Genomic DNA, 27,409 nt, shown 5'->3' on the forward strand with positions numbered 1-27,409 from the left:
TAGGTATTTACTACATAAGCTGATTTTGATTGTGTTGTCAAATGTTTAAATTTCTCTCTGGAGTTGCTAGAACTTACTTTTCTAATACTCTACTAGAAAACTCAGTGTAAGCTTGTTAGGAACAATGTTTAGGGCAGGGGTCCCCAAACGTTTTGCATCGAGGGCCGGGTCAACATACTTCAGACTGCTGGGGGGCCGGAGTATACATAAAATTATGTAGAAGTCTATGTGGGCCAGACAGTGAAGCATACCCCAGGTGACAACCTGCAGTGGACAGCAGTGTCACCTGATGTTGAATTTGATTGGAAACCAGTGAATTACTGCATTCTGCCTTCCATGTGGATGGGGGGTGCCAGCACTGCTATTCTAAATGTAGACCACCAATATTTAAAGATGTAGCTGACCACATCTATAAGTAATACATTTTGTGTGTGGGGGCCGGTAAAAAAGCTTCAGGGGGCCAGAATCGGCCGACGGGCCTTAGTTTGAGGACCACTGGTTTAGGGCATGGGGATTCTGGGAATTCTCATATCTCTGTATCATTTTTAGCGTTTAACTAGGACTCTGCACAAAGCAGGAAGTAAAGTTTCTCATATTGCCTGCTTTATTTGTATTCCACTGCAGTGGAATACCTGTTCACTACACAGAATAGAGGCATGGCAGTAGGGATGCTAGAAATCAGTATATATCAGGTCGACTAGTCACTCCCACTTCGCCAATCACTGACCAATGTTACCACATCCATGTAGTATAAGGTTTGCCTACACAATCTGCCCATACTACATAGAGGAGGTAAAAGTGGTCAGTGATTTGCAAATCCTAATTTAAAGTGTGTACAATGCTTTAGGGTGCATACACCTCATCTAATTTTGATTGGCCAATCAGTGAACAATTTAATCCGCCTCCATGTAGTATGAGGGCCAACCAATTTTGAATGCTATGAACAGATTGTGTAGGTAAAACCTCATACTACATGGAAGTGGTAAAATTGGTCAATCAAATTTGGAAGAAAATAAGATTGATCTCTTAAATGGTGGGACATTGATTTCTGGCAGATTCAATCAGAGTGATAAATCTGCCAGATGTTGACAGGGAAAATCTACATAGGTCCATAAGCACAGAAAGCTTTTTTTTCGGTCATATTGGCAGGTTACAGATGAAAATAGATGAAGGGGGCTCAATCCTATTATCGATGGCTCACTAAATAGGACAAATGTGCATTTCGCTGCCTCTACAAACATCACTTGAAAACTGTAACATGGAGAGGGGAAGGGGAAACTATTACAGATGACCGACAAACAGTGATGCTTGTTCATTTTAAAAGACTGTCATGATGGATCACTTTGGAAATAATCGTTCAGATCGTTTGACCGATTAACGTTCCGTTGTTTGCATTATGCCTCTTCTACTGTTAAAAGATTAATCATGGAATGATCGTTCGGTGGATTTCCATTATCTGTCTTTCTGTAGGCACTCTGCTTGCTTTAGTTTATCGGCATCTTTTACTTTTCACCACACATTGCCTCATTAAGATTGTTGTCTCTGAAGAGGACGTGATTGTGTGTTTCTGTCACCTCAGGGCTACTGGCTTCTACCTTTTTATGCCAGTAACAAAAGTATAAAGGCTTTAAAGGATACCCGAGGTGACATGAGCTAGACATGTGAATGTACAGTCCCAAGCACACAAATAACCAGGCTACATAGTTGCATAGTTATTTGGGTTGAAAAAAGACATGCGTCTATCGAGTTCAACCAGAGCTGAAAAAAGACATACGAACGGCTGTTCCTTTTTTTCCTTTTTTTTTCTGCCTGAAAGAGTTAAACATCAGGTATGCAAGGGGCAGTTTCTATCTAGGACGTGGTCAAACTATAGGGTAACCCTCAATGATAAGGAATTGGAGTCATACGCCATATACACACGATGAACAAGTGTCTTTTACTATAAACAACTTTACAAACGACTACGATTAAAAACGTTGGAAAGATAAGTCTTGGCGTGCAAAAAATTATTATATACACAGAACGTCTTGACGAACAACTTCAAATTTACATATCTTTACTGGTGAACTACTAATATGTTCCAGTTAGTAATTGAAATAGCTGAAAAGTTGTAGCAAACTTCTGTACACATTGCCATGTTGGACACAACTTCTGTCGTTCGTCAAGTCAATCCAACAGTTGAATTGACTTTAGCTGCGTCTTACCAGGCTTTGGACTCGCCTTGTCGTTTGCACATCTTTTACTTGACTAAAATCGTCCAACTTCTTCAAGTTTGTTTTGATAATTGTGCATTTAAAAGATATTTTTGTTGAGCGTGTTTATGAGCCTATAGTCCTAGCAGAAAATGGCTTCTGGGAGCAGAAAAGAGATAAAGGCTCAATAGTTCATAGATCTTAGCTCTGGCATACTTTGCTGAATATATCATTAAGCAGAGACAATGAAGCGGTAAAACTTAAAGTAGATCTAAATCTAAAGTAAAACTGTGGGATATCTAAAAACATATTTTTTAGGAGACTGATAGATGCAATTGTTTATCTCATCCGTTTATTTCCACCTTGTGTTTCCTTTAAGAGCATAGAGCTGTTCCTAATGCTATGTTGTTTCAAAGAAGCCGGCATGTATCTCGTTTTACTGTAAATCGCTATAATTAATATTTTCATTTGTTTACCAGGGGATCAAAGCTCGGATATTGGAGACTGTTGTAATGCTTATCCTCCTGGCACTCCTCATCTTTGGCATTGTGTGGGTGGCATCAGCTCTGATTGACAACAGTTCTGCAAGCATGGAATCTCTGTATGGTGAGTCTGAGCTCAGTATGTCCTCCAGGATTTATGCGGTCATTAGTCCACCCATATGAAGAACCTCTTGATTTATTGGTAACCATTTGTTTTAGAATATGTCCTCTATCTCTGTAAATCTCTCCAGCAGCTCTGAGCAGCAAGTGGGAACAGGAGCTACTGACTGGTAGCTTGGCCTGACTTCATAGGTCTGCTTCCAACACCCATGCTTAGTGAGGGTAGTTGTGCACTGAGCAGCAAACTAGCATATTAACTGATTCATTAAGCAGACTGGTTCATTGTGGAGACTTGTTTTGAGGAATTCCTGAAGTAAATGGTCCTCTGGAGCTACTCGTAATCTATACAGTGATGTGAAAAACTATTTGCCCCTTCCTGATTTCTTACTCTTCTGCATGTTTGCCACACTTAAATGTTTCTGCTCATCAAAAACCATTAACTATTAGTCAAAGATAACCTAATTGAACACAAAATGCAGTTTTTAAATGATGGTTTTTATTATTTAGTGAGAAAAGAAAACTCCAAATCTACATGGCCCTGTGTGAAAAAGTGATTGCCCCTCTTGTTAAAAAAATAACTTAACTGTGGTTTATCACACCTGAGTTCAATTTCTGTAGTCACCCCCAGGCCTGATTACTGCCACACCTGTTTCAATCAAGAAATCACTTAAATAGGAGCTATCTGACACAGAGAAGTAGACCAAAAGCACCTCAAAAGCTAGACATCATGCCAAGATCCAAAGAAATTCAGGAACAAAGGAGAACAAAAGTAATTGAGATCTCAGTCTGGTAAAGGTTATAAAGCCATTTCTAAAGCTTTGGGACTCCAGCGAACCACAGTGAGAGCCATTATCCACAAAAGGCAAAAACATGGAACAGTGATGAACCTTCCCAGGAGTGGCCGGCCGACCAATATTACCCCAAGAGCGCAGAGAAAACTCATCCGAGAGGCCACAAAAGACCTCAGGACAACATCTAAAGAACTGCAGGCCTCACTTGCCTCAATTAAGGTCATTGTTCATGACTCCACCATAAGAAAGAGACTGGGCAAAAACTGCCTGCATGGCAGATATCCAAGGCGCAAACCACTTTTAAGCAAAAAGAACATTAAGGCTCGTCTCAATTTTGCTAAAAAATATCTCAATGCTTGCTAAGACTTTTGGGAAAATACCCTGTGGACCAACGAGACAAAAGTTGAACTTTTTGGAAGGTGCGTGTCCCGTTACATATGGCGTAGAAGTAACACAGCATTTCAGCAAAAGATCATACCAACAGTAAAATATGGTGGTGGTAGTGTGATGGTCTGGGGTTGTTTTGCTGCTTCAGGACCTGGAAGGCTTGCTGTGGTAGATGGAACCATGAATTCTACTGTCTACCAAAAAATCCTGAAGGAGAATGTCCGGCCATCTGTTCATCAACTCAAGCTGAAGCGATCTTGGGTGCTGCAGCAGGACAATGACCCAAAACACACCAGCAAATCCACCTCTGAATGGCTGAAGAAAAACAAAATGAAGACTTTGGAGTGGCCTAGTCAAAGTCCTGACCTGAATCCTATTGAGATGTTGTGGCATGACCTTAAAAAGGCGGCTCATGCTAGAAAACACTCAAATAAAGCTGAATTATAACAATTCTGCAAAGAGTGGGCCAAAATTCCTCCAGAGCGCTGTAAAAGACTCGTTGCAAGTTTATCGCAAACGCTTGATTGCAGTTATTGCTGCTAAGAGTGGCCCAACCAGTTATTAGGTTTAGGGGGCAATTTCTTTTTCACACAGGGCCATGTAGGTTTTTTTTTTTTTCTCACTAAATAATAAAAACCATCATTTAAAACTGCATTTTGTGTTCAATAATGTTATCTTTGACTAATAGTTAACGGTTTTTGAGGAGCAGAAACATTTAAGTGTGACAAACATGCAAAAGAATGAGAAATCAGGAAGGGGGCAAATAGTTTTTCACATCACTGTATTTATTAGATAGGACTGGGGGGAGGGGGGGTTAACCTATGCCGCTGCCTATAGCCAATGCGTGCCACTTACTGTCCATGTAACTCAACTATGTCCTCCTTCAAACCCGGAAGGAGGAAGTAGTGGTGTTACATGGTCTGCCAGTGGAACGTGGCAGCATAGGTAAGTTAACTCCGCCATCCCTGCTGTGGGCAGCAATATCTAATTAAATTGAAGCTCTGATATGCTTTAATTGCATGTGCTGAATTACAGTATCTGCCTAGTTGTATCAGTTCCAATTCATTGATTATGGGCTGTTTCACGCTGCGGGGATTCCACAGCTTTTAAAGGGATCCTAAGCTGAGAGGGATATGGATGTTTCCTTTTTTGAAATACCAGTTGCCTGGCAGTCCTGCTGATCTCTTTGGTGCAGTAGTGGCTGAATCACAGACCTGAAACAAGCATGCAGCTAATCCAGTCTGACTTCAGTCAGAGCACCTGATCTGCATGCTTGTTCAGGGGCTGTGGCTAAAAGTATTAGACACAGGATCAGCAGGAGAGTCCGGCAACTGGTATTATTTTAAAAGGAAAAATCCATATCCTTCTCAGTTTAGGTTCCTTTAAGCTGCCATTGCCAATCGCTGCTTGCAGTAACTTTACAAAGACCTATTCTGCATACTCTGAGGTCTCCCTAAAATTAGGTTTTTATTTTAAAAACCCCATTACCATTATTGTCCCTCTTAAAATGCAGCAGAACCGCGGCTGAAAACCCCCTCAATCACCCCAAACTCATGGGGTACAATCACGGGCTCCTTCCGCATAGAGGCAGCGCGGCTCTGCCTCTCAGCGCGTCAATTAGCCTGGATCACCGCCTCTCCCCGCCCCTCTGTCTGCCTTCACTGAGAGGGGCGGGGGAGAGGCGGAGATACGCGCTGATTGACGCGCATAGAGGAGGCAGCAAAATCCACGAGCAAGAAAGTCGTGGATTTTGCCTGCCATGTACCCCAGTGAGTTTGGGGTGATCAAGGGGGTTTTCAGCCACGGTTCTGCGGCATTTTAAGAGAGACAATAATGTTAATGTGGTTTTTAAAATAAAAACCTCATTTTAGGGAGACTTCAGAGTCTCTTTAATTCTAATACATGTAACATACTTTAGGTAGGTGAGTATAAAGGGTGGTTCAAGTGAAACTGAAGCCCCCAAAAATCCAGTTTTACTTACTTGGGGCTTCTACCGGCCCCGTGCAGCCGCCCTGTGCCAGTGTCGGGACAAACCAGTCCCCTGGTCTCCTGCAGCTAGCCAGTTTAGTTTCTGGTGACTCAGCCAGTCGATGTCCACTGCGCATGCGCAGCCCTGGCCATGCATGTCCTCTGTCACCTGGAGATGGTCAGTGGCCCTGTGTGGCCCTGTCCGCATGTGTCCTCTTTCACACTCCCGTCGCCAGGAGCGTCCTGCGCATGTGCAGTATGCGATTTTCTTGTACTGCTTAGGACGCTTCCCGCGACAGGAGCATGCTCGAGGATGCACACAGCCAGGGCCGCACAGGGGCATTGGCCATCGACTGGCCGAGTTGCCAGAAACCTAAGCTGGCTCACTGCGGGGAACCAGAGGATCGGTTTGTCCCGGCGCTGGCACCGGGGGGCTGCAGGGGGTTGGTAGAAGCCCCAGGTAAGTTAAACCGGATTTTTTTTTTTGGGGAGCTTTAGGCTTCCTTTAAGGGGGTGTGTTTAGCATTGCAAATTAAGCATGAGAAGCTTTGGGCCTATAGTGTGGTGAAGCAGACTTCAATAATGATATCCATTGGCTTGTGTCACTTATGCTGCATGGCCCTGTTTACCTCTGCAGTGCATGAGTTGTCTCATCTGATGCACCAATGCCTCTTTATGTGGGGATTGCATTGCTCTGTGTTTTGCATCCCATGTATTGAAGTAAATGTGTAATTAGAAATGAGCGACAAAGCTCCCCCCCCCCCCCCCCTTTTTGCCTATGGGCACAGCATTATTACAATTGCAGCTACGCAAAATTACTTGTCCTCTGCATTCAACATGTGTTTTGATGTTTTGCTTATTACTTAAGCAATCTAATATATTTTTCTAAACTCTTTCAGATCTCTGGGAATTTTATCTACCTTATTTATATTCCTGTATTTCACTTATGGGATGTCTCTTATTACTACGTAAGTATGTAAGAGCATGGAGCATATGTCATAGAGTTTCCTTGTCTGCTGAATTATATTTTTTTCTTCTTTTTGTTATGAGTGACGTAAAGTAGGGACTATTGTGTCACCTTTCTGAAATTGAACTGATAATGGTATACAGGGAGTACCCCATTTACAAACAATGGATGCAGTAAGATGAGTAAATGATCGGCACTAGATGCAGACTAGACAGCCTCCAGGGGTAGGGGGGCCTGCTGTGCCTCCGGAATCATAGCAAACAATCCAATGTAACCACAAGAAAAACAGGTTCTGGGCACCAGATGAGTAAAGTTGCTGCACCACTTTATTTCATCCGCAAAATAGACAGATACATGCAAAAGTGTGAGGCGGCCTTACAGCTGTTTCGTGAGCTCCACTCACTTCCTCAGAGGCCACTGAGGATAAATACTGTAGGTGATGGTCCTGTTTAGGAGAACTCATGAAGACTCTTGATTTGTTTGATCAGCTGATAGAATTGCAAAGCTCTGATTTGCTGTGGTCACATACCGTTTTAGCACATGATCATGACTAGCAAATCGGAGACTTACATATTTATCACCTGACCAAGATTACATTGCTTCTCCGTGAGTTTTCCTAGACATCACTGGACAGCAGTAATACGCTACATATTTACAAGAAGTACAAAAATGACTAGCAAATCATAATCGCTCCATTAACTGGGCATCTGGTTAAATTGCTTACTTGTTTGTTCAGCTACACCAAGAGATTCCCTATGTGCAAAGACATTCTTTCACAGAGCAGCTCATAGCAACCCTCTGCACCAAAGGGCCATGCACATGTAGGGTGTTTTTGTTTTAGGCCGTCTGTAAGTGAAGTGAATGGAGCTGTATTTTGGAAGGGGAGGGGGCATAGGTAAGGGCTACATGTTGGACAACCTAGCTGTGAACTTTACAGAATATGGTTCTTTTGGTGGCTACTGTCCAAGCTTTCTTCCTTTGTTAGACTGGTGACGTGACTTGTTTTGGGATCCCTTGATAAAGTCATCAAGTTACATTAATAAATTACATAGTAAATTACTGAGTAACATACTTTATTCATGTTTTGTCTTTTTATTTTAGTTTGTACACCTATTGGACTTTCCAGAATGTTTACAGTAATGGGTCAGCTCTTGGTGAAACCAACAGTAAGTGTTACTATTATGTGTCTGCTTATTGAAGACAGTCTAGCTCCGTGATTTCCAGTGGGGTAGGGTCTAAGCCAGAGGGCAACAGAGATAAGATTGTTGCTTGATCCAGTGGTTGGATTTGGATACATTTAATTAATTTGAGATGTGCCAAATATGTCCCTTACCACCCTTTTGGTGTGCCACCACATGTTTTGGTTGTGTGCTGTAGACCTGCCCTATCCATGTAACATTTCTCCTATAGCTAGGCAAGGGCTAGGTAAAGTTTGAGTCTACACATATGCAAATTTAAAAAAAAAAAAATCTTGTGACAGTTATGATTAATGACACACTGGTAGGGCATGCTCTTTTTTTGTGGTTAAAGTGGACCCAAATTAAAGAGAACCCCAGGTGTGTTTAAAGAATGTTATCTGCATACAGAGGCTGGATCTGCCTATACAGCCCAGCCTCTGTTGCTATCACAAACCCCACTAAGGTCCCCCTGCACTCTGCAATCCCTCATAAATCACAGCCATGCTGTGAGGCTGTATTTACATCTGTAGTGTCAGTCTCCGCTTCTCCCCCGCCTCCTGCATAGCTCCGGTTCCTGCCCCCGTCCCTTCCCTCCAATCAGCAGCGAGGGAAGGGATGCAGGCGGGGACCGGAGTTCTGCAGGAGGCGGGGAGAGCAGCAGACTGACACTATAGAGATAAACACAGCCAGCTCTGACAAGCTGTTTGTCAGCAGCGTGGCTGTGATTTATGAGGGATTGCAGAGTGCAGGGGTACCTTAGGGGGGTTTGGGATAGCAACAGAGGCTGGGCTGTATAGGCAGATCCAGCCGCTGTATGCAGATAATAATCTTCAAACCCACCTCGGGTTCTCTTTAAAAATACAAGATTTCAGAAATAAAATCTATTTTCTAAATTATAATAATAAATAGCAGCCTTTTTTCAGCTGCATGATGACAAATATAAAATATTTTACATTTATTGGAGGAACCCCTCCCTTCCTTTCAAATTGCCGGGATTTTTCCGGCAAACTGGTGGAGTAGATGGTGTCTGGCAATGAAGGAATTGCTAATGGCTGCCCCCAGTATAATCCTAGCTATGAAAAGAGAAGGGTGAAAAGCATGCACTGAAATGATCATAGGTTTGAAGGAGTGTTTATTTATCTTTGTATGTGTCAGAGTGGTGCAACTAAATATTTTTAATTAAAAAAATGTTTGGTTTGGGTCCGCTTTAACAGGAAAAAAAATAGGAGGTTGGAAAGCACCCACAGCTGCTCTATCACCTTCAGACTGCCCAGATGTGTTGCAGATCAATGTCTACTAAGATAAGAGCCCATAGACCGTTTCTGGTGATAAACTTTGGCTCCGCTTGGGCAAATCCAGCAGTTTTTCTTCTTTATTAATCACTAGGAAACATATCTATAGAAATGAGACTCCCAGTGCTCAGCCTGAGAGCACCTGTCCCAGCTAACGGGTTTCCAGGCTAAGCAAGATCTTTTATCCTGTTAACGAAAGTTCTTTCTTAGAATAGATCATCTGCAGAAACAGATCAGTTTGGCAGTTTTAGCTGACCAATCTTTGGGGTCTATGGCTACCTTTATAATAAATGACTCCCACTGTTGTAGATGAAACCTTTTTCCTCCACTCTCAAGGGGTGGCCTCCAGCCTTTTGTGGTAGCTTAAAGGTGAACAGTCTTCCATAGCATTCTCTGCTTGACCCATTTGTATATCTTGTACAAGGTGCCCCATCTGTATCCCCCCTTAATCTCTTCTTTTCAAGTATTTGCTTTAATTAGCCTTTTCTCAAATGATGGTGCTTAACCTGTATTAAAGCTTATCTTCCCGGAATTGGGCTTCAATTTGCTACTTCCCCACCATCAACCTTTTGTGTATTGGTTGACAAAAAAATAAAATGATTCGGTGAAATGTTCTGCTTTGTGAATGGTTTTGCACATTTCCACACCACTTATAGGATTCTAGCTTTATCTGATTCTATTTGTTACTTAAACACTACGTTTTGGTATTTTTCAGGCAAGTTCAAAAGAGTTCTTAGGGAGGTGGGAAACTTTTTTTTTTTTTTTTTTCTTTATTTAGGTTCTTGGGATATTAGGTTGATAATAATGTATTTGTAGTGAAGGCTGCATAAAAAAAGGACCATGGACATGGGTAGCAAAGTGACAGCAAATATTCCTAAATATTATCAGACCTTGGTTATTTTGAATGCAAGTGAATGGGCTGAGCATGCGCCCTTCACACAAGAGCTGGAGTGCAAAGCATGATGACGAAGTGATAAATGGATATGGAGGTTGCCAAGATTATATGGTAAACTTAAAGTGAAAAAGGAACTCCAGTGGAAATAATGTAGTAATTTTACAATAATTATATATAAATGATTTAGTCTGTGGTTGCCCAATGTAAAAGCGTCCCTCTCCCTGATTTACATTCTGACATTTATCACATGGTGACATTTTTACTGCTGGCAGGTGATGTCAGTGGAAGTAGCTGCTGCTTGCTTTTTTGGCAGTTGGAAACCGCTTTAAACAGTTATTTCCCACAATGCAACGAGGGTCACAGACAGGAAACTGCTGTGGGAGGGGTTGCACCACAATATCCGCTATACAGAGCCCCCTGATGATCAGTTTGTGAAAAGGAAAAGATTTCTCGTGTAAAAGGGGGTATCGGCTACTGATTGGGATGTAGTTCAATTCTTGGTCACAGTTTCTCTTTAAGTAAACCTGTAACGTTAACTGAAGAGAAATTCAGATACTTTGGTAGAGAGAAGCTTCTGTATCCTCTAACGGCCACCCACATCTTCCACCCGACCACTACTGGACGCTGAAACCCTCTGCAAGTTTTCAGCCTTGCTCCTGCCCATGAACGAGCGAAGCCGCACTTCCCAGGATGCTTTGCACCTGCGCAGTAGCATGGAGCCTACTCTGGGGAAAAAGCAGGGCATATTGGTTCTGTGCTAGAGGTTCAGGGGGTCCCAGTGCTGGATCAGTGGAAGTGAGGGGGTTGGGGGAAGCCTCTGAATTCTCCAGAGCATTCTCTCTACTAGGGTAAGTACCCATTTGAGGCACCTTTTTTTCCCTTTAAAGTTAACTTTATGCATTGCCAAAAGCCTGGTTGACTTTTGCATTTACTGGCTTCAATAATGTCTGCATTAAACACCTGAAACAAGCATGCAGTTAGTGTGGTCACACCTTATAGTTGCAGCACTTTTCAACACGCATTTGCTTCCAGTCCTTAGAGAAGATCTATAGTGAGAGATATTTGAAGGCTTCCATTGCTGAATGCCTTCAAAAAATGCCGCTTTTCTGACTGTCCTTATGATGTTTGCCTTTCATATTTTTTTAATTTACTGACCCAGAGAAATTTTACGTGTGTTGCGTTCACTCTGTTCACTGCATGCTTGTTCTAGATCTGAATCATGACCTACCGGAGCCAAAAGATCAGCATAAGCAGGCAACTAGCTAATCCATAGGAAACGATATACGGCAGCCGACATATTGGATTTGTTTTGGGTTCCCGTTAAACTTCTTTGCATCTGTATTTGGTTGTTGCATGGAATTTATCGTCCTAAACTATGCTCACTCAGTTAATTACCGTCACTAAAGCTAAAACTCCAAGTGTGACTGGCTCAATTAAATTGCAAAAAAAGATGTTTCATTTCCTTTTTACCATGCTGCACTAAAAGGTTCTTGCTTGTTCTATTTCAACACTCTAAGTCAAGTAGCAGCACACCGTTCGTAGTCATTCACTCCTCACACCGAGGCTCTCCTTGTTGTATTGGATGGTCTCTGAATTCCTCCGACATTCCTTGTGAGCTCTCCATATTCCCCTTGTATTCTCTGTGCCTCAGTCCCAAGTCCTCAGTCCCATGAACCTGTGACCCCTGTCTGCAACTTTCCTTTTATTATTCCTCACACTCATTCCTTTGCCATCCGGGGGAAGAAATTTTCTCATTTTTTTCCCCCTCCTCAAACTCTGGGCAGATATCTTGACCTGGTTGTCTGCAGTTGAGAGAGAAGACCCCATTCCCCTGTTCACTATAAAACTCTCCTTTTATGTTTTCACAAAAGATGAATTGCTTGTTTTCATGTCTTATATATTACTTTTAGGCAGTTTTTAAGGACTGTTTGTTAAACAGGTCTTTGTTTGCTTGAGAATATTGGATAAATAATGGTTAATTATTACATACTTGTTTGCACTGGGGAGTGTTGTGGTGACATGTTCAGCATCACATTCATTCACAAGAATTCCACACACAGAAAATTGGTAGCTTTAACCTCAAGTGAATTAAAAATAGATCCTGCAGTAGTCAGATGCCTCTTTAGGGTGCTGGCTAGGACAGGTACGCCATTTCTAAGGCCGATGAGCTGGGCGCAGGGTGAGCCGAGTGAGGGTTCACCCCAACACTGCTCAAATCCCCGGCAGCGTAAAATACAATTTCCTCTCTGAGTAGTTGCAACTTGGAGGGAGATGAAATTATGGGGTCCAGTTATGACTGTAGCCCCGAATTACTCTTACGCGCCCTGTGCAGTATAACATTACCGCTATGGGGCGCCTGCTTCTTTACCTGAAGTGACATGTAACGTGAGATAAACATGTATGTACAGCTCCAGTCCTACATAGAACTAGGCTCTGTGCCTTTTTCTTACTGTAAGAATCCACAGCTCCAAGTATCTTTTCATCTGCTGTGGGGACTCTAGAGCGTAGACTGTAAGCTCGCAAGAGCAGGGTCATCCTCCTAATGTTTATTGCTGTTGTTGCAATATTTGTGCTGCTTGAGACTCTGCTGTACGTTTTTGGTTGTACCTATGTTCCCTGTGTCATCTTATTGTGCTTTGTAAAGCGCTGCGGAATATGCTGGTGATATATAAAAAAAAAATAACTTGATGATGATTATTATTAAAGAGGAACTCCAGTGAAAATGTAATAATAAAAATGCTTCATTTTTACAATAATTATGTATAAATGATTTAGTCAGTGTTCGCCCATTGTTAAAGCGTTCCTCTCCCTGATTTACATTCTGACATTTATCACATGGTGACATTTTTACTGCTGGAAGGTGATGTCACTGAAAGTAGCTGCTGCTTGCTTTTTTGGCAGTTGGAAACAGATGTAAACAACGATTTCCCACAATCCAACAAGGGTCACAGACAGGAAACTGCCAGGACCGCGGTCCTCAGTTTCCTGTGGGAGGAGTTTCACCACAATATCAGCAATACAGAGCTGCCTGATGATCCGGTTGTGACAAGGAATAGATTTCCCATGTAAAAGGCGGTATCAGCCACTGATTGGGATGAAGTTCAATTCTTGGTCATGGTGTCTCTTTAAGAATTTATATAGTGCCGACATCTTCTGCTGCACTTTACAGAGTACATAGTCTTGTCCCGAACTTTCCCTCAGAGGGTTCACAATCTAATCCCCACCATAGTCCATTGTAGTCTAGGGCCAATTTAGGGTGAAGCTAGTTAACTTACGGTAACCTCAGCTGATTGGGGGGCAGGGCCGTGGGCGGGGAGCGCCGATATAGAGGAGGCGGGGGAGAGGCAGTGACAGACACTCACAGGTAAACAGCCTACTGGCGACATGCTGTGTGTCACTGGCACGGCGGTCTTTGTTACAGGGGACAGCAGAGCGCAGGGGGGTCCTGGGGTCACACAATAGGGCAACAGAGGCTGGTGATAGTGTGAACAACCAGCCTCTGTGCCCTACTAACTTTATTAAATCCCACCTCGGGTTCTCTTTAAAAAACCCACACAGACATGGGGAGAGCATTCAAATTCCTTGCAGATAGTGTCCTGGCTGGGATTTGAACTGGGGACCCAGCACTGCAAGAGATATGGTTCTGAAGTACTTTGCACAGCATTGTACAGGTTTCTGAATAAGGAAGCGCTGATTTAACCAACACTAATTACTATACAATAATAGTGAGGGTTTGTGTGATACCATTTGAGTACTGTTAGGAAAATGTTTTTCTTCAATTTTTTTTTTTACACGGCTTTCCTCTTTTTCCCTGCACTGTTTCCCCTTCCCTCTCTCATTCCAAATCCCTCTCTATAAACTTACAAATAACTTTGTTTTAACGACAGCTCTACCGTGGAGATAAAATACTGGAGATTTCCTGTGTAATACCACTTGTGTTAGGTTTTGCAAATTAACATTTTAGATGTATTTGCCCCACAGTTGGGTCAATTTCCTCATAAGTCATCAATGTTAATAAATGTGCATTGACATTTCAAAAGATGGTTAATAAAAAGGTTGTTTTTTTTTATGTAAAAAAAAAAGTTCACGTTAATGATTTATGATATTCAATAATGCTTTGTGACTTGGGAAGAAATGTGTGTAGCCTCAAATGAAAGCCACATCTACCTTCTAAAAAACAATGGGCTTGATTCACTAAAGCGTGCTAAGTGCTAGCACGCCAGTGAAAAGCCACTTAGCACGTGCAAACTGGCTTTGCATGCGCTAATCTGCGTGTTAAGTTTTGTGCAAAGTTTTGTGCGCATCGCTTTGCATGCAAAATCAGCAGCTTCGTGTGCTAAGTAGCGTGATAAGCATACTTTGCACGCAAAGCGGTGCATGCAAAACATTATGTGCACTAAAATAGCACGCGGTCAGAAACAGCTTTGCCATGCAAACTACTTAGCACCCTAGTTTGCATGTGCAAAGCTTTTAAGCGTGCTAACTGTGTTAGCACACCTGAGTGAATCAAGCCCAATGTGTTTCACTAGATTTGACTGCCAAGTTCAGGAGTTCGGTGACTTGCTGATTGTACAGTGAAAAAAGTTTTGTGACTTTTCTCTTTCAGCTCCTTGAAGACCTGGATGAACAGATGTATATCATAAGCTTACAAGAGGAGGCTCTACAAAGAAAGCTGAATGGTATTTCACCTATACAAGTGTTCAGAATGACTCATTTATTTCATTTTTGTATTGTCAATAGAGATTTCAAAAGGGAATTTCCATGTATATGACTAACACATTTAACAGTGTAGAATAGGATATTCAGAAAATAATTATCAACTGTTTAATGTTCCATATTTTCTATCTGGAAAGGCTAACTTTCTTGGCAGATTTAGTCCACGTTAACAGAGCGGTGGTTGTGTTGCGGTACAACAGAGTACAGTATGAGGCTCCCTGCACACTGCAAATCTTTTTTGCGATTCCGATTTGCAATTCCGATTTTTCCCTGCATACAATCAACAGGAAAAAAACGCAGCATGCAGTAACAATTAGGAATCTGATGTAAAAACTGATTAAAAATCGGAATCTGATGCAGGGAGCCTAATAACGCCCTGCGTACAGTGCATTACTGCAAAATGTTAATGGTTCCAGTAAAGCATACTTTTCATTGACTGTATGCTTCACTGTAGGCCACGCAGAGCGCAGATAACCTGTAGCACCGTTTTTCCTGATCCGTTGCATTCCTGCTGTGACAGGAAACGCAACTCAAAGGTCACTATGATTGTGGCCTTACAACAGCCTTCAGCTATCAAAGAATTTCCACATGGGTACGATGCACGGTGTCAAAAATGAAGATTTTAAATAATTTCCCTGACTCATTGTTTAGCGTTGCCCTAAGATTATTGGTTTATCTGTATTCTTCTGTTATTCTGTTATTCTGTTACTTCAGTTATTCTGTTACTATTATAACTAGTTTATCTGACCGGTTGTTAAATTATAAATCTAGTTTTAGTTCTGGAGCATTCAGCTGGATTATCTGGTTTGTACATACAGATCTGGAAAACTATAAGAGCCCACAGCATTTTACTTTAAATTCAACATCTCTCTGAGTATGACAACCATTATATGCCAGTGTCTGTCAAATTCCTACACAAGCACACTTCATTCTGCTTAGAGGTACTTATTAGATGATCACCTGAATCAAACTTTATTTAGGCAGGGAACACACTTGCAGGACCATTTTTCCCTGCGATTCCCAGGTTTCCATTGGGTTTTTACATTCATGTTTAACGCGTACGTTTTTTTTTTTTTTTTTTTTTATTCTTTATTTATCCATTAGTGTATTTCCAAAAAAGTGATTAAAAAGGTATCCAAAAATATCAATACATAAATATTATTATACAATTACTAAAGCTAATTTGAACAGAGTGTTTTACCTCCTATTCTCTAGGAGTGAGCCTCCCACCTCCCCCCCCCCCCCCTTTTCCTTCAAGGCCGACCCATCTCCTCTGTTCCCGAAGTTATTCTTTGAATTGTATAGGTCCTACCATCTCTTACAGTTTCCACTAGGTGGGGCGTGATGTGGGGCACTCCCTCCCTGTCCTATCTGCCCACCACCCTCAAATCCAGATATAGAAACCTCCACCAAGTAAAGAAGGAAAGTAAAAAGAAACCCTATAGTGTAAGTTCACACTGGTATCACTACTTGCTCCAGCGAGCCAATTCCGGCTTCCTCTACTCATCCCATCGTACTCTCTCTTCTCATAACATATTTCCCCGCCCATGGATTTACTTCCTACTCCCCTCCTCCCCTATATTCCTCTGTGTTCTTGAACTCCAACCATTTATCCCATCCCCTAATCCCCCTCCTGTGGACTATGCCCGAGAGCTCTTCCATTAGGTAGGTATGGTCAACCTCGTCAAACCATTCCTTCAATGTGGGGGCTTGAGGAGACTTCCATTTTCTTGCTATTAATATCCTTGCCGCATTTATCAAATGCATTCCCAGGGAACCTTTATAATTTTTAACCCCATTCCCAGTCAAGTGTAAAAGATGCACCTCAGGGCCATCCGATTCGGGTATCCCTGCCAATTTCCATATGTATGTTTTTTATTCTACTCCAATAGTTGGCCAGCCCCTTGCACTCCCACCAAACATGTTTGTAATCTCCTCTTTGCTCTCCACATCTCCAACATATTGGGCTAGTTCCACACATTTTATTTAATCTGTCGGGGGTGTAATACCACCTCATTACTACTTTGTATCCTGACTCCTGTATTCTGGTTGATACTGAGGCCCCATGAGTCATCCCGACCACCCGTTCCCATTGGGTGGGCGATAACTCTCTCCCAATATCCTGTTCCCACTTTATTTTATATTTGAGTGTAGTCGTTGTCTTCCTCTAAAAATGCATATATTTTTTGCCAGGGTGCCCTTTGTTGGTCCCTCCGTTAAGCAGAGCTTCTCAAATGGGGTCAACTTTCTTGACAACTCCTCCTTCGTACCTATTGAGGTCAGGAAGTGCCTAAATTGTACTAGACTCCACGTATCTATTTTCCTCATCTGTCTTTGTTCCATTATTTCCCTTTCATTTAACCACCTTCCGTCCACAACCAGTAAATCTAGTTTTAGTTCTGGAGCATTCAGCTGGATTATCTGGTTTGTACATACAGATCTGGAAAACAATAAGAGCCCACAGCATTTTACTTTAAATTCAACATCTCTCTGAGTATGACAACCATTATATGCCAGTGTCTGTCAAATTCCTACACGAGCACACTTCATTCTGCTTAGAGGTACTTATTAGATGATCACCTGAATCAAACTTTATTTAGGCAGGGAACACACTTGCAGGACCATTTTTCCCTGCGATTCCGAGGTTTCCATTGGGTTTTTACACATGTTTAACGCGTACGTTTGTGCGTTAGTAGCAGCATGTACTGTATACAAGCGTGCAGGAAAAAGCAGAAAGCCGTGCGTATGGAAAACATGGAAAAATCCCGCAAACACGAACGCACACAACGCACGCATGTCCTGCGCAAGGCTGTTGACTTCAACAGCTTATAGAATCATATGCGTTTTGCTGTTTGCAGTAAAACACACACAAACGAGTGTAGTGTGTTCCTGTCTTAGTGAGGAACAACAAAACAAAACTCCAGTGTTGTAATCGACACTCTCCCCTTGCAATGTGACCAGTTGGATAGCAAAACACTGATAAAAGTACATCTAAGGTAATGAGGTATTTAAAAATAACTATTGGCCATGCAAAAACGTGAAAAGAAAGGCACAACCCTGGCTTTACTGACCCAACGATACGGTGAACGTCAGGTTGCTTCTATCCTTAAAATTTGAAAGGCGGAGGTACACAAGAACATCAAGCAACAAGCACCAGGGACAACAAATCTGTAACTTGGCAGAGGGAGAAAAACAAATTGGCACTGAAAGGGATGACCACAGACTTATTTGTATATCACTCAAGAGCTGTAGGCTAACATGACCTTCAAATGCGGCAAATTGGACTGGGCTAAAGTGAAGTGCATGGCAAGGGCGGTTTGAAACAGGCTCCTACAGGTAGGGCTGAAATCATGCAAAGCTAGAAAAAAACCTTCATCAGTCAGAAGCAAAGAGGAGTTAGGCTGAGGTTTGCTGAAGGCCACAGAAATTGGACTGTAGAGGACTGGAGTAAGGTCATCTTCTCACGAGTCCAGTTTTCACCTTTGCCTAGCTCCTGGTCATCTTATAGTTAGATGGACACCTGGAGAAGCCTACAACCCTTATTGTCTCAGAACTGTAAAATATGGAGGAAGATCAGTAATGATTTAGTTGTTTCAGCAAGGTTGGAATTGGGCAGATGTCTTTACGACAGACACATGAATAAAGCCACATACAAGGTTATCCTAGAAAAAACATTCCCCTTCTTCTGATAAGCTGTGATCCCCAACTGAGAGGATTGGTACTTCCAGCAGGATAATGTTGTATGCCACACAGCAAGGGAATCAAGGTCTGGATGGATCATCAAATCAAGAGCCTTTTTTGGCCAACCCAATCTCCAGATTTGAACTCTATTGAAAACCTTTGGAATGACATAACGAGAAAGATGGATGGTCACAAACTTTCTAGCAAAGCTGAGCTGATTATTATTATTATTATTAATAATTTTTTTCCAGAAAGAGTAGTATGAAGTGGTCCGGTATTAGTCATGGAGAATCTGAAGACAGAACAACAAAAGTTGTTTAGGTGATACATTTAATGACTAACTGTACAAGATTTCTCTGCAAGCTTTTAAAGTTTCTTCTTCAGGAATATTTCAGAGCCATACGGTATGGTTCTGAAACATGAATAACAAGAAACTTAGTTTCAAAAGCTTGCAGAGAAATCTAGTACAGGTAGTCCTTAAAGAGACACTACAAAAAAAAATGATATTATGATTTGTATGTGTAGTACAGCTAAGAAATAAAACATTAAGCTCAGATACATTAGTCTAATTGTTTCCAGTACAGGAAGAGTTGAGAAACTCCAGTTATCTCTATGCAAACAAGCCATTAAGCTCTCCGACTAAGTTAGTCATGGAGAGGGCTGTTATCTGACTTTTATTATCTCAACTGTAAGTGAACTGTTTACTTTTTCTCTGCTAGAGGAGAGGTCATTACTTCACAGACTGCTCTGAAAGAATCATTTTGAATGCTGAGTGTTGTGTAATCTGCACATATTATAGAATAATGCAATGTTAGAAAAAACACTATATACCTGAAAATAAAAGTATGAGAATATTTTCTTTGCTGCTAATCTTCTAGTAATTATTCATAGTACACAACCAATTCATTATATCATTTTTTTTTTCGCTTCAGTGTCTCTTTAAAGGTATCGCCTAAACCACTTTTGTTGTTGTGTCTTCGTATATGAAGTTGCCCAACAGCAATGTGATAAACATATCAAAGCATATCAAATTGCATGAAAACTGTGATTGCTAATTGGAATTATTCCTCCAAATAATGATTTCTGAACATTCTTTAATCAAAACATTATTGCCATTTTGTTTAAGAGCAAGCATGGTATTTGGGTTCTTTGAATTATTCAAGTTCAGCAATTTTGCATTATTTTGACTCCATTGCTCATTTGGCTTCGACTCTCATTTTAAAAAAGGTCAAAAATTCACGCAGCTCCACTTCGTGGCTACAAAAAACCTGGTGTGCAATCCTGTTGGTCTCTAGCCAGTGAGGATCCTTTTTATCTTTCCGTGGTCTTACAAGCTTTTACACATCCCCTCTTGGACCTTCTTAAAGGTTGTTCTAGATGACAGCCAGAGGAAGAAGTGAAATTCAGGATTTCTCCTGTGAACATAACTCGTAGGATATAATAGATTTAATCATTGTAAACACATCCTTCTTTTTGGCCTAAAGTGTCTACTAAATTCCTTAGGTCACAAGATCTATCATCTTTTATGGCCTAGACAAACAATGATAAAAAGCCTACCATTCTCTGGATGTGTAATTAGATGTGTCCTGGAGTATCGTGGACAAACAGAATCCTTTAGAACATCTAATTTTCTTTGAACTTTTTGGGTTAAAAGTAAAGGATGCAGAACTTTGACATCAAACATAGAGGGGTGGGGATTAAATTAGCTGTTAGAAAAGCTGACGCAGACAGGCAGGTTGCTGCTTTACTTTCAACTCATTCTCTTAGAGGAACTGTTGCTAAACATTAATGGGTATCAGTATATCAGTACTCCAAGTTTGTAGTTGAATTGTATGAACAGTTTTTTTTTTTTAAACCAAATTAACTACCATATATACTTGCGTATAAGCTCACCCACATATAAGTTGAGATACACACCATTACCTCCAGAAACCAGGAAAAAGTGATTAACTCATGTATAAGCCCTCACCACAATATAACCCTCTCACCAATATACTTAGCCAGATGAGCCCCCGGGATTAGGTAGCCTTCCTCCACATAGCCCGATGTTCTCCCACTATTGGGCACCCCCCCTTCTCCATATACCGATGTGCCTCCAGTATTTGACAACCATCCTTCAAATAGCGAGACTTTCCCCCAGTATTGGGAAGCCCCCTCCCCATAGCGAGTTGTTCCCCCAGTATTAAAAAGCCACCCTCCACAAAACCAGATGTCATCAGTAGGTAGCCTCCCCTCCCACACCCATGTAGAGTGAAGCATGCAGCAGTGACAGACCTGTGCCCCTGGATGTTTGCAGAACTAAATGTGCCAGGAATCAGGGACTCTGTCCTTTCCATCCATCCTTAGCCTGACCTGCCGCACTTGCTGTGTCTCAAGACGCCACTAGAGGGTCTCATGGAGATGAGACAAAGCGAGTGCGGCAGACAGGTTCAAGATGAAGATGAATCCCCAGCACTGATACATTATGCAAATCGCCAGGGTGCTCAGATCAGAATCACTGCTCCATGCTCTTTAGGGCAAATAGCTGGGGGCGCAGCTGCATGCTGTAACCGTGGGGAACTCTGGGAGGGAACACAGGTCAGAGTCGTGGGGCTCACACATTACGGTGGAATTCTGAGTGCAGGAGAACCTTTTTTTTTTTTTTTTTTTTTTTTTTTTTTTATGTTCTGCAAATTTTTAGAACTACAGGTAAAACTCGAAAAATTAGAATATTGGGCATAAGTTCCACAGGCTTACACCCCCCTAGTGACCTGGCTGCTTTAACAGCTCGCTATAAAGCTATACAACTTTGCACACAAATGATACTTGGCTCCCTTTCTGCCCACCAATAGAGCTTTCTGTTGGTGGGCTCTGATCGCTGCTGCAGGCTGTTTTTTTTAATTAATTTAATTTTAAATAAATGTCTTTTTTTTTTTTTCCCCTCTCTCTTCCCTTCCTCCCCCCAATGGCCAATAAGGGTAATCCTCTCTCATAGGCATCAGCCAATGAGAGGGGATCGCGTTCGGAGCCGCTCCAGGGGATAGCCAAGTGACAGGGCTGTCCCCATTACAGCGCTGTAGTAGAATGCAGCGTTGTACAAGTGAAAAAAAAATCCCCCCCAGGACTTGACGCCTTTCGGCGTTAGGCGATTCTGGGGGAGCCACTCTGCGGCCGCCAATCGGCGTTAGGCGGTCGTACAGTGGTTAAACTAATATATGAAACAGACTCCTTGCACGCCTTATTTGTTATCATTTTGATGATTATGGCTTACAGTTTACGAAAACCTCAAAATCTCAAAAAATTATGTGAAAAAGTTCAATAATCTAGACTTAGTGTCAAACTCCTATCAGCTAATTAATCCAACACACAGGGGCGTAACTAGAAGTCCCTGGGCCCCCCTGCAAGAATTTCAGCAGGCCCCCCTCCCCCCTGGGGCCTGCTCATGGCCGTTTTGGGGTGGCAGGAGGGGTCGCAGCATGAGGGGAGAGCTTTGCACATCAGTGGGGAGGGGGGTGGTCCCCCCCCCCTCCCACACCTCGGGCTCTCCCTTCTGCCCTCCCTTCCTGCATCTAAGTGGCAGCAGCGGCGGCAGCTATAATTACCTCCATTCACCACCGGAGGTCTCAGATCTGCAAGGGCTTCACATTACTTCCTGTTTTACCAGGAAGTAATGTGAAGCCCTTGCAGATCGGAGACCTCCATGGTGAATGGAGGTAATCATAGCCGCTGCCATTTAGGTAGATGCAGGAGGGGGAGAGCCCGTGGAGGGACCACCCCCCCTCCCCGCTAACGTGCAAAGCTCTCCCCTCACGCTGCGACCCTCTCCTGCCTCCCCAAAATGACCATGAGCGCCCCCCCCCCCCTGCTGGGGCAGGGGCTGCTTCCCCTATTGTTACGCCAGTGCCAACACACCTGTTAAGGGTTCCTGAACCTTTAAATGGTCTCTCAACCTGGTTCAGTAGGAATCACTATCATGGGAAAGGCTGCTTAACTGACAGTTATGCAGAAAGCCATAAGTGACGCCCTCAATAAGGAGGGAAAGCCTCAAAAGGTAATTGCAAAAGAAGCTGGACATTCCCAAAGTGCTGTATCAAGGCGCATTAATAGAAAGTTATGCAGAAGGGATGACCACAGCCTGCAGAGTATTGTCAGTAAAAGGCCATTCAAAAGTGTTGTGGACTTTCATAAGGAGTGAACTGAGGCTAGAGTTAGTGCATCAAGAGCCACTACACACAGATGGACCCCCGACATGGGCTTCAAATAATGTATTCCTCTTGTCAAGCCGCTCCTGAACAAGCAACGTCAGAAGCGTCTTTCCTGAACTAAAGAAAAAAAAGAACTGGTCTGTTGCTCAGTGGCCAAGTCCTCTTTATGATTCTTTATATATTTATATAGCTTCGACATATTACGCAGTGCTGTTCAGAGTATACAGTATATTGTCTTGTCACTAACTGTCCCTCAGAGGGACTCGCAATCTAGTCATTAGAGCAAATTTGACATCTCATTTGGAAACAGAAGACCCAGAGTCTAGAGGAAGAATGGAGAATCACACAATCCAAGATGCTTGAAGTCCAGTGTGAAGTTTCCACAGTCTGTGTTGATTTGGGGAGCTATGTCATCTGCTGGTGTTGGTCCACTGTGCTTCATTAAGTCAAGAGTCAATGCAGCCGTCTCTACCAGGAGATTTTGGAGCACTTAATGCTTCTTTCTGCAAGCGAGCTTTATGGAGATGTTGACTTCATTTTCCAGCAGGACTTGAACCTGCCCACATTGCCAAAAGTATCAAAACCTGGTTCAATGACCATAGGATTACTATGCTTGATTGGCTAGCAAACTGTTGCCAATCCTCTGCCAGTTACCTCTGCCCCTGCCTACCCCCCCAATTTACCTATCCCTCTCCACAGTGACCTTTGCCCCTAGCTACCACCCCAGTAGTGGCTTCTCCCCCCCCCCCCTTCAGTGGCACCCCCTGTGACCTCTGCCACTAGCTACCACCCACGACCTCTCCCTCCCCCCAGTAGCACCCACGGATGCCTCTGCCAATAGCTACCCTACATTGACCTCTCCCTCCTATTAGCACCCTCCTCCTCCTTATAGCACACACCATGACTCCTGCTCATAGCTACACCATTGAGCCCTCCCCCCCCCCCCCCCCCCAGTAGCACCCACGGCAACCTTTACCTTCTCCCAGTGACACCCAACCCCAGCAAGGCATGATGGCCAGGCCGGCCAGCACAGCATTACAGGCAAGCCATCCAGCACAGTATGCTGACCAGCAAAGCATTACGGTCTGGCCAGCCAGAACAGCATCATGGACAGCCCAGCACTCTGTGACACCCTGCACAGCATGATGGTCGGTATAGCATTACAGGTAGCCCAGCATCACCGCCTGCCAGGTCAACCAGCACAGAATCACTGCCTGGCTACCCAGTGCAGCATTACTTTGAACCAGCACAGAATTGTGACAGCCAGCACAGCATCACCGCTAGCCAGCCAGCCCAGCATCACAACAGCTAGCACAGCATCACCACCAGCCAGAACAGCATCACCATTAGTCAGCACACTTCACTGTCAGCCCAGCACACATCACTGCCAAGTCAGCCGAACAGTGCCTAGGCCACCACAGAGGCCAGGTGAGGGTACAGCTGCCTATTATTCTGAAATTCTGCCTATTCATAATCTTTCTATGTGGACTTGACACACTGTGAACCAGTGGCACTGTAGGCAAATTGCATTTGAGTTGCACCAGAAAACACCACTGGTTACACTGCTGCTAAGTTCATGTACATTTGGCCACACCCATGTCCACACCCACTCCCCTCCATGGCCATGCCCATTTTTAACAATAACCTAGTGCCCAGAGGTGCCCTGGATCTCCCAAGACCCTAGCAATGCCCCTGGGTAGGTGCATCGCTGCAGAATGGCTTTCTGTGTGTTCTAAAGTCAGCAGAAACAACACCTGGTCTCCCAGAATGCTCACTAAACACTGGGCATGGTTCACAAAGCTTTTCCACCTGTTTTCACCTATCTGTTACTTTTTTTAGCACCCATAGAGCAAAAATATAAGGAAATTCTGGTAAGAAAAGTAATATTGAAATGAAGTTAATCAGAAACAACTTACTTTGAGTGATTATTTTACGTGTAAATGTGCTGAAAGGTTATTTTTATCACATAGGCGATAAATCATTTCTGAGAAGTTTTGTTAATAGAGGCCATTGTCGTGATTGAACTTTGTAGCAGTCATTTAGGCCCAGGTTCCACTTGGGCCGATTTGCTTCATTTTTCTGCACTCGGAAGCTGAATAGCAGCCTATTGAAATCAGTAGGCTGCTTCTGATTCATGTGGAGGGGGGACATGGCATCTGAAACTACATTGGCACGGATGTGAATTCATATATCACCCCACAGGTGCTGTATCAGTCTTGGAACATGAAGGGAAGAACCTATCAGAAGGCAAAGCTGAAGTGACCTTACCTGTTTTTCCTGCTTTCTTCCTTTACAACACATCTATATTCAAGACTACTGGTGCTCTTTAAAATGAAGCCTAGTACCTGTTCTGCAGTACAGTAATTATTCTTCAACTCTGGAGCTGTCACATGCCACATCCCCACCTCTGCTTGCCTTCTCTGTGTTTGACTAATTGTGACATTTTAGAGAAGGGGAAGGCAGTGACCTGGAACTTGCGCTCACCATCTCTTAATCCCTCTTGTTGTCCGGTATGTTGCTAGTGTTTCTGGCCTCTGTTTGACATATTTCACATAGTTTGTCCCCATTCTGAAAGTTCTGATAGAAGAACTGACAGCAGATGATTGACACACAATAGGTTTCCATGAATTTGGGGCTCATTTATCAATAAATGTCCTGTTTATTTAGATTTCACATTGACGTACTTCTGTTTCCCAGCTTTGGGAGATATAAATAATTAAAGGGGAATTCCTAACCTAAGGGGAAAAAGCTCAATCCTCTGCAGAGAAAATCAATGAGCTGCAGAAAATTGCAGCTTGCATGCAAATATCCTGCAAATTGTACACAGCTTGAAATTGCGCCACTCGCAAATTTACAGTAGCAAGAAAAAGATTGTGTGCCCTTTGGAATTAGATGGATTTCTGCACAAATTGGTCATAAAATGCGATCTGATCTTCATCTAGGTCACAACAATAGACAATCACAGTCTGCTTAAACGAATACCACACAAATACTTAAATGTTTCTATGTTTTTATTGAACACACATGTAAACATTCACAATGCAGGTGGAAAAAGTATGAGAACCCTTGCATTTAATACCTGGTTGAACCTCCTTTGGCAGCAATAACTTCAACCAAACGTTTCCTGTAGTTACAAATCAGACATGCACAACGGTCAGGAGTAATTCTTGACTATTCCCCTTTACAGAACTGTTTCAGTTCAGCAATATTCTTGGGATGTCTGGTGTGAATCAGTTTCTTGAGGTCATGCCACAGCATCTCAATTGGGTTGAGGTCAGGACTCTGACTGGGCCACTCCTGAAGGCGTATTTTCTTCTGTTTAAGCCATTCTGTTGTTGATTTACTTCTATGCTTGGGGTTGTTGTCCTGTTGCAACACCCTCTTCTGCTGAGCTTCAGCTAGTGGACAAATGGCCTTCAGTTCTCCTGCAAAATATCTTGATAAACTTTGGAATTCATTATTCCTTTGATAGCAATCCGCCCAGACCCTGACGCAGCAAAGCAGCCCCAAACCGTGATGCCCCCATCACTATAATTCAAAGTTAGGATGATGTTTTGATGTTGGTGTGCTGTACCTCTTTTTCTCCACACATAGGGCTTGATTCACTAAGACAAATAGCATGCCTTATCAAAATTAACACACCTTATCAGAGTATTATAGCGAGTTCTATGAACCTGCAGGGGCTCAGGGCAGGACAAGTGGATTGTCTATTAGCAGGCATAAGTTCATAGCACTCTCTATGCTACTCTGATAAGGCATGTTAAGTTTGATAAGGCGTGCTATTTGTCTTGGTGAATCAAGCCCCTAGTGTTATGTTTCTTCCAAACAACTCAACTTTGGATTCATCTGTCCAGAGAATATTTTGCCAGTCCAGCTGTGGAACATCCAGGTGCTCTTTTGCAAACTTTAAGTGTGCAGCAATGTTTTTTTTGGACAGCAGTGGCTTCCTCTGTGGTATCCTCCCATGAACTGCATTCTTGTCTAGTGTTTTACGTATTGTAGATTTGTGAACATGGATGTTAGCATATGCCAGAGACTTTTGTAAGTCTTTAGCTGACACTGTAGGATTCTTGAAGGAGAAAGATGGGAAATCTTGCGCTGCTCAAACAGGTGTGCCAACAGAAGGTGGATGGTCAATCACACTTTAGCGGCTCCAGCGAGCTGCGCTGTAGAGCAAAACTTGATGGAAACAAAAATGCAAGAAGAGTGCGGGAGCGCTTCGTAGTGTGATGACCTTTATTTAATAAAAACATGCGCAAAAACACATTGCACTTATTGGATAAAAGTAGATACAGGCATGCAACTGGAATAACAAGCCCTCTTTGGATCAAACAATGGGGAAAACCTGGAATCACCTGGGTCCTGGTGGAAAGGGGGCCCGAGGTATCCGCCGTGGTGCCAAATGTGTGCTGATGACGTCACTCTTGGATTCTTCTTCACCTCATTGGTCATTCTGCGCTGTGCTCTTGCAGAGCTGTGTGGGGCCCCATCTACTAACCTTCCCTTCCTCCGATACAGGGGACTATACTGAGGTGGACCACAAGGGTGTGAGGGTC

General features: G+C 42.9%; 1 protein-coding gene across 1 annotated transcript in view; it reads left to right on the top strand.

Moving 5' to 3' along the window:
* The window catches only part of LMBR1 (limb development membrane protein 1), a 171,244-nt gene that overhangs the window by 96,832 nt on the left and 47,003 nt on the right, over positions 1-27,409 (top strand). Inside the window, exons 6-9 of the mRNA XM_068235872.1 lie at positions 2,672-2,798; positions 6,840-6,908; positions 8,009-8,073; positions 14,879-14,951. Of these exons, the coding sequence (XP_068091973.1) occupies positions 2,672-2,798; positions 6,840-6,908; positions 8,009-8,073; positions 14,879-14,951 (334 nt within the window). The remainder of the gene's footprint in view (positions 1-2,671; positions 2,799-6,839; positions 6,909-8,008; positions 8,074-14,878; positions 14,952-27,409) is intronic.

Source organism: Hyperolius riggenbachi, chromosome 5, assembly GCF_040937935.1.
Source record: "Hyperolius riggenbachi isolate aHypRig1 chromosome 5, aHypRig1.pri, whole genome shotgun sequence".
In the NCBI taxonomy this organism is placed as follows: Eukaryota; Metazoa; Chordata; class Amphibia; order Anura; family Hyperoliidae; genus Hyperolius; species Hyperolius riggenbachi.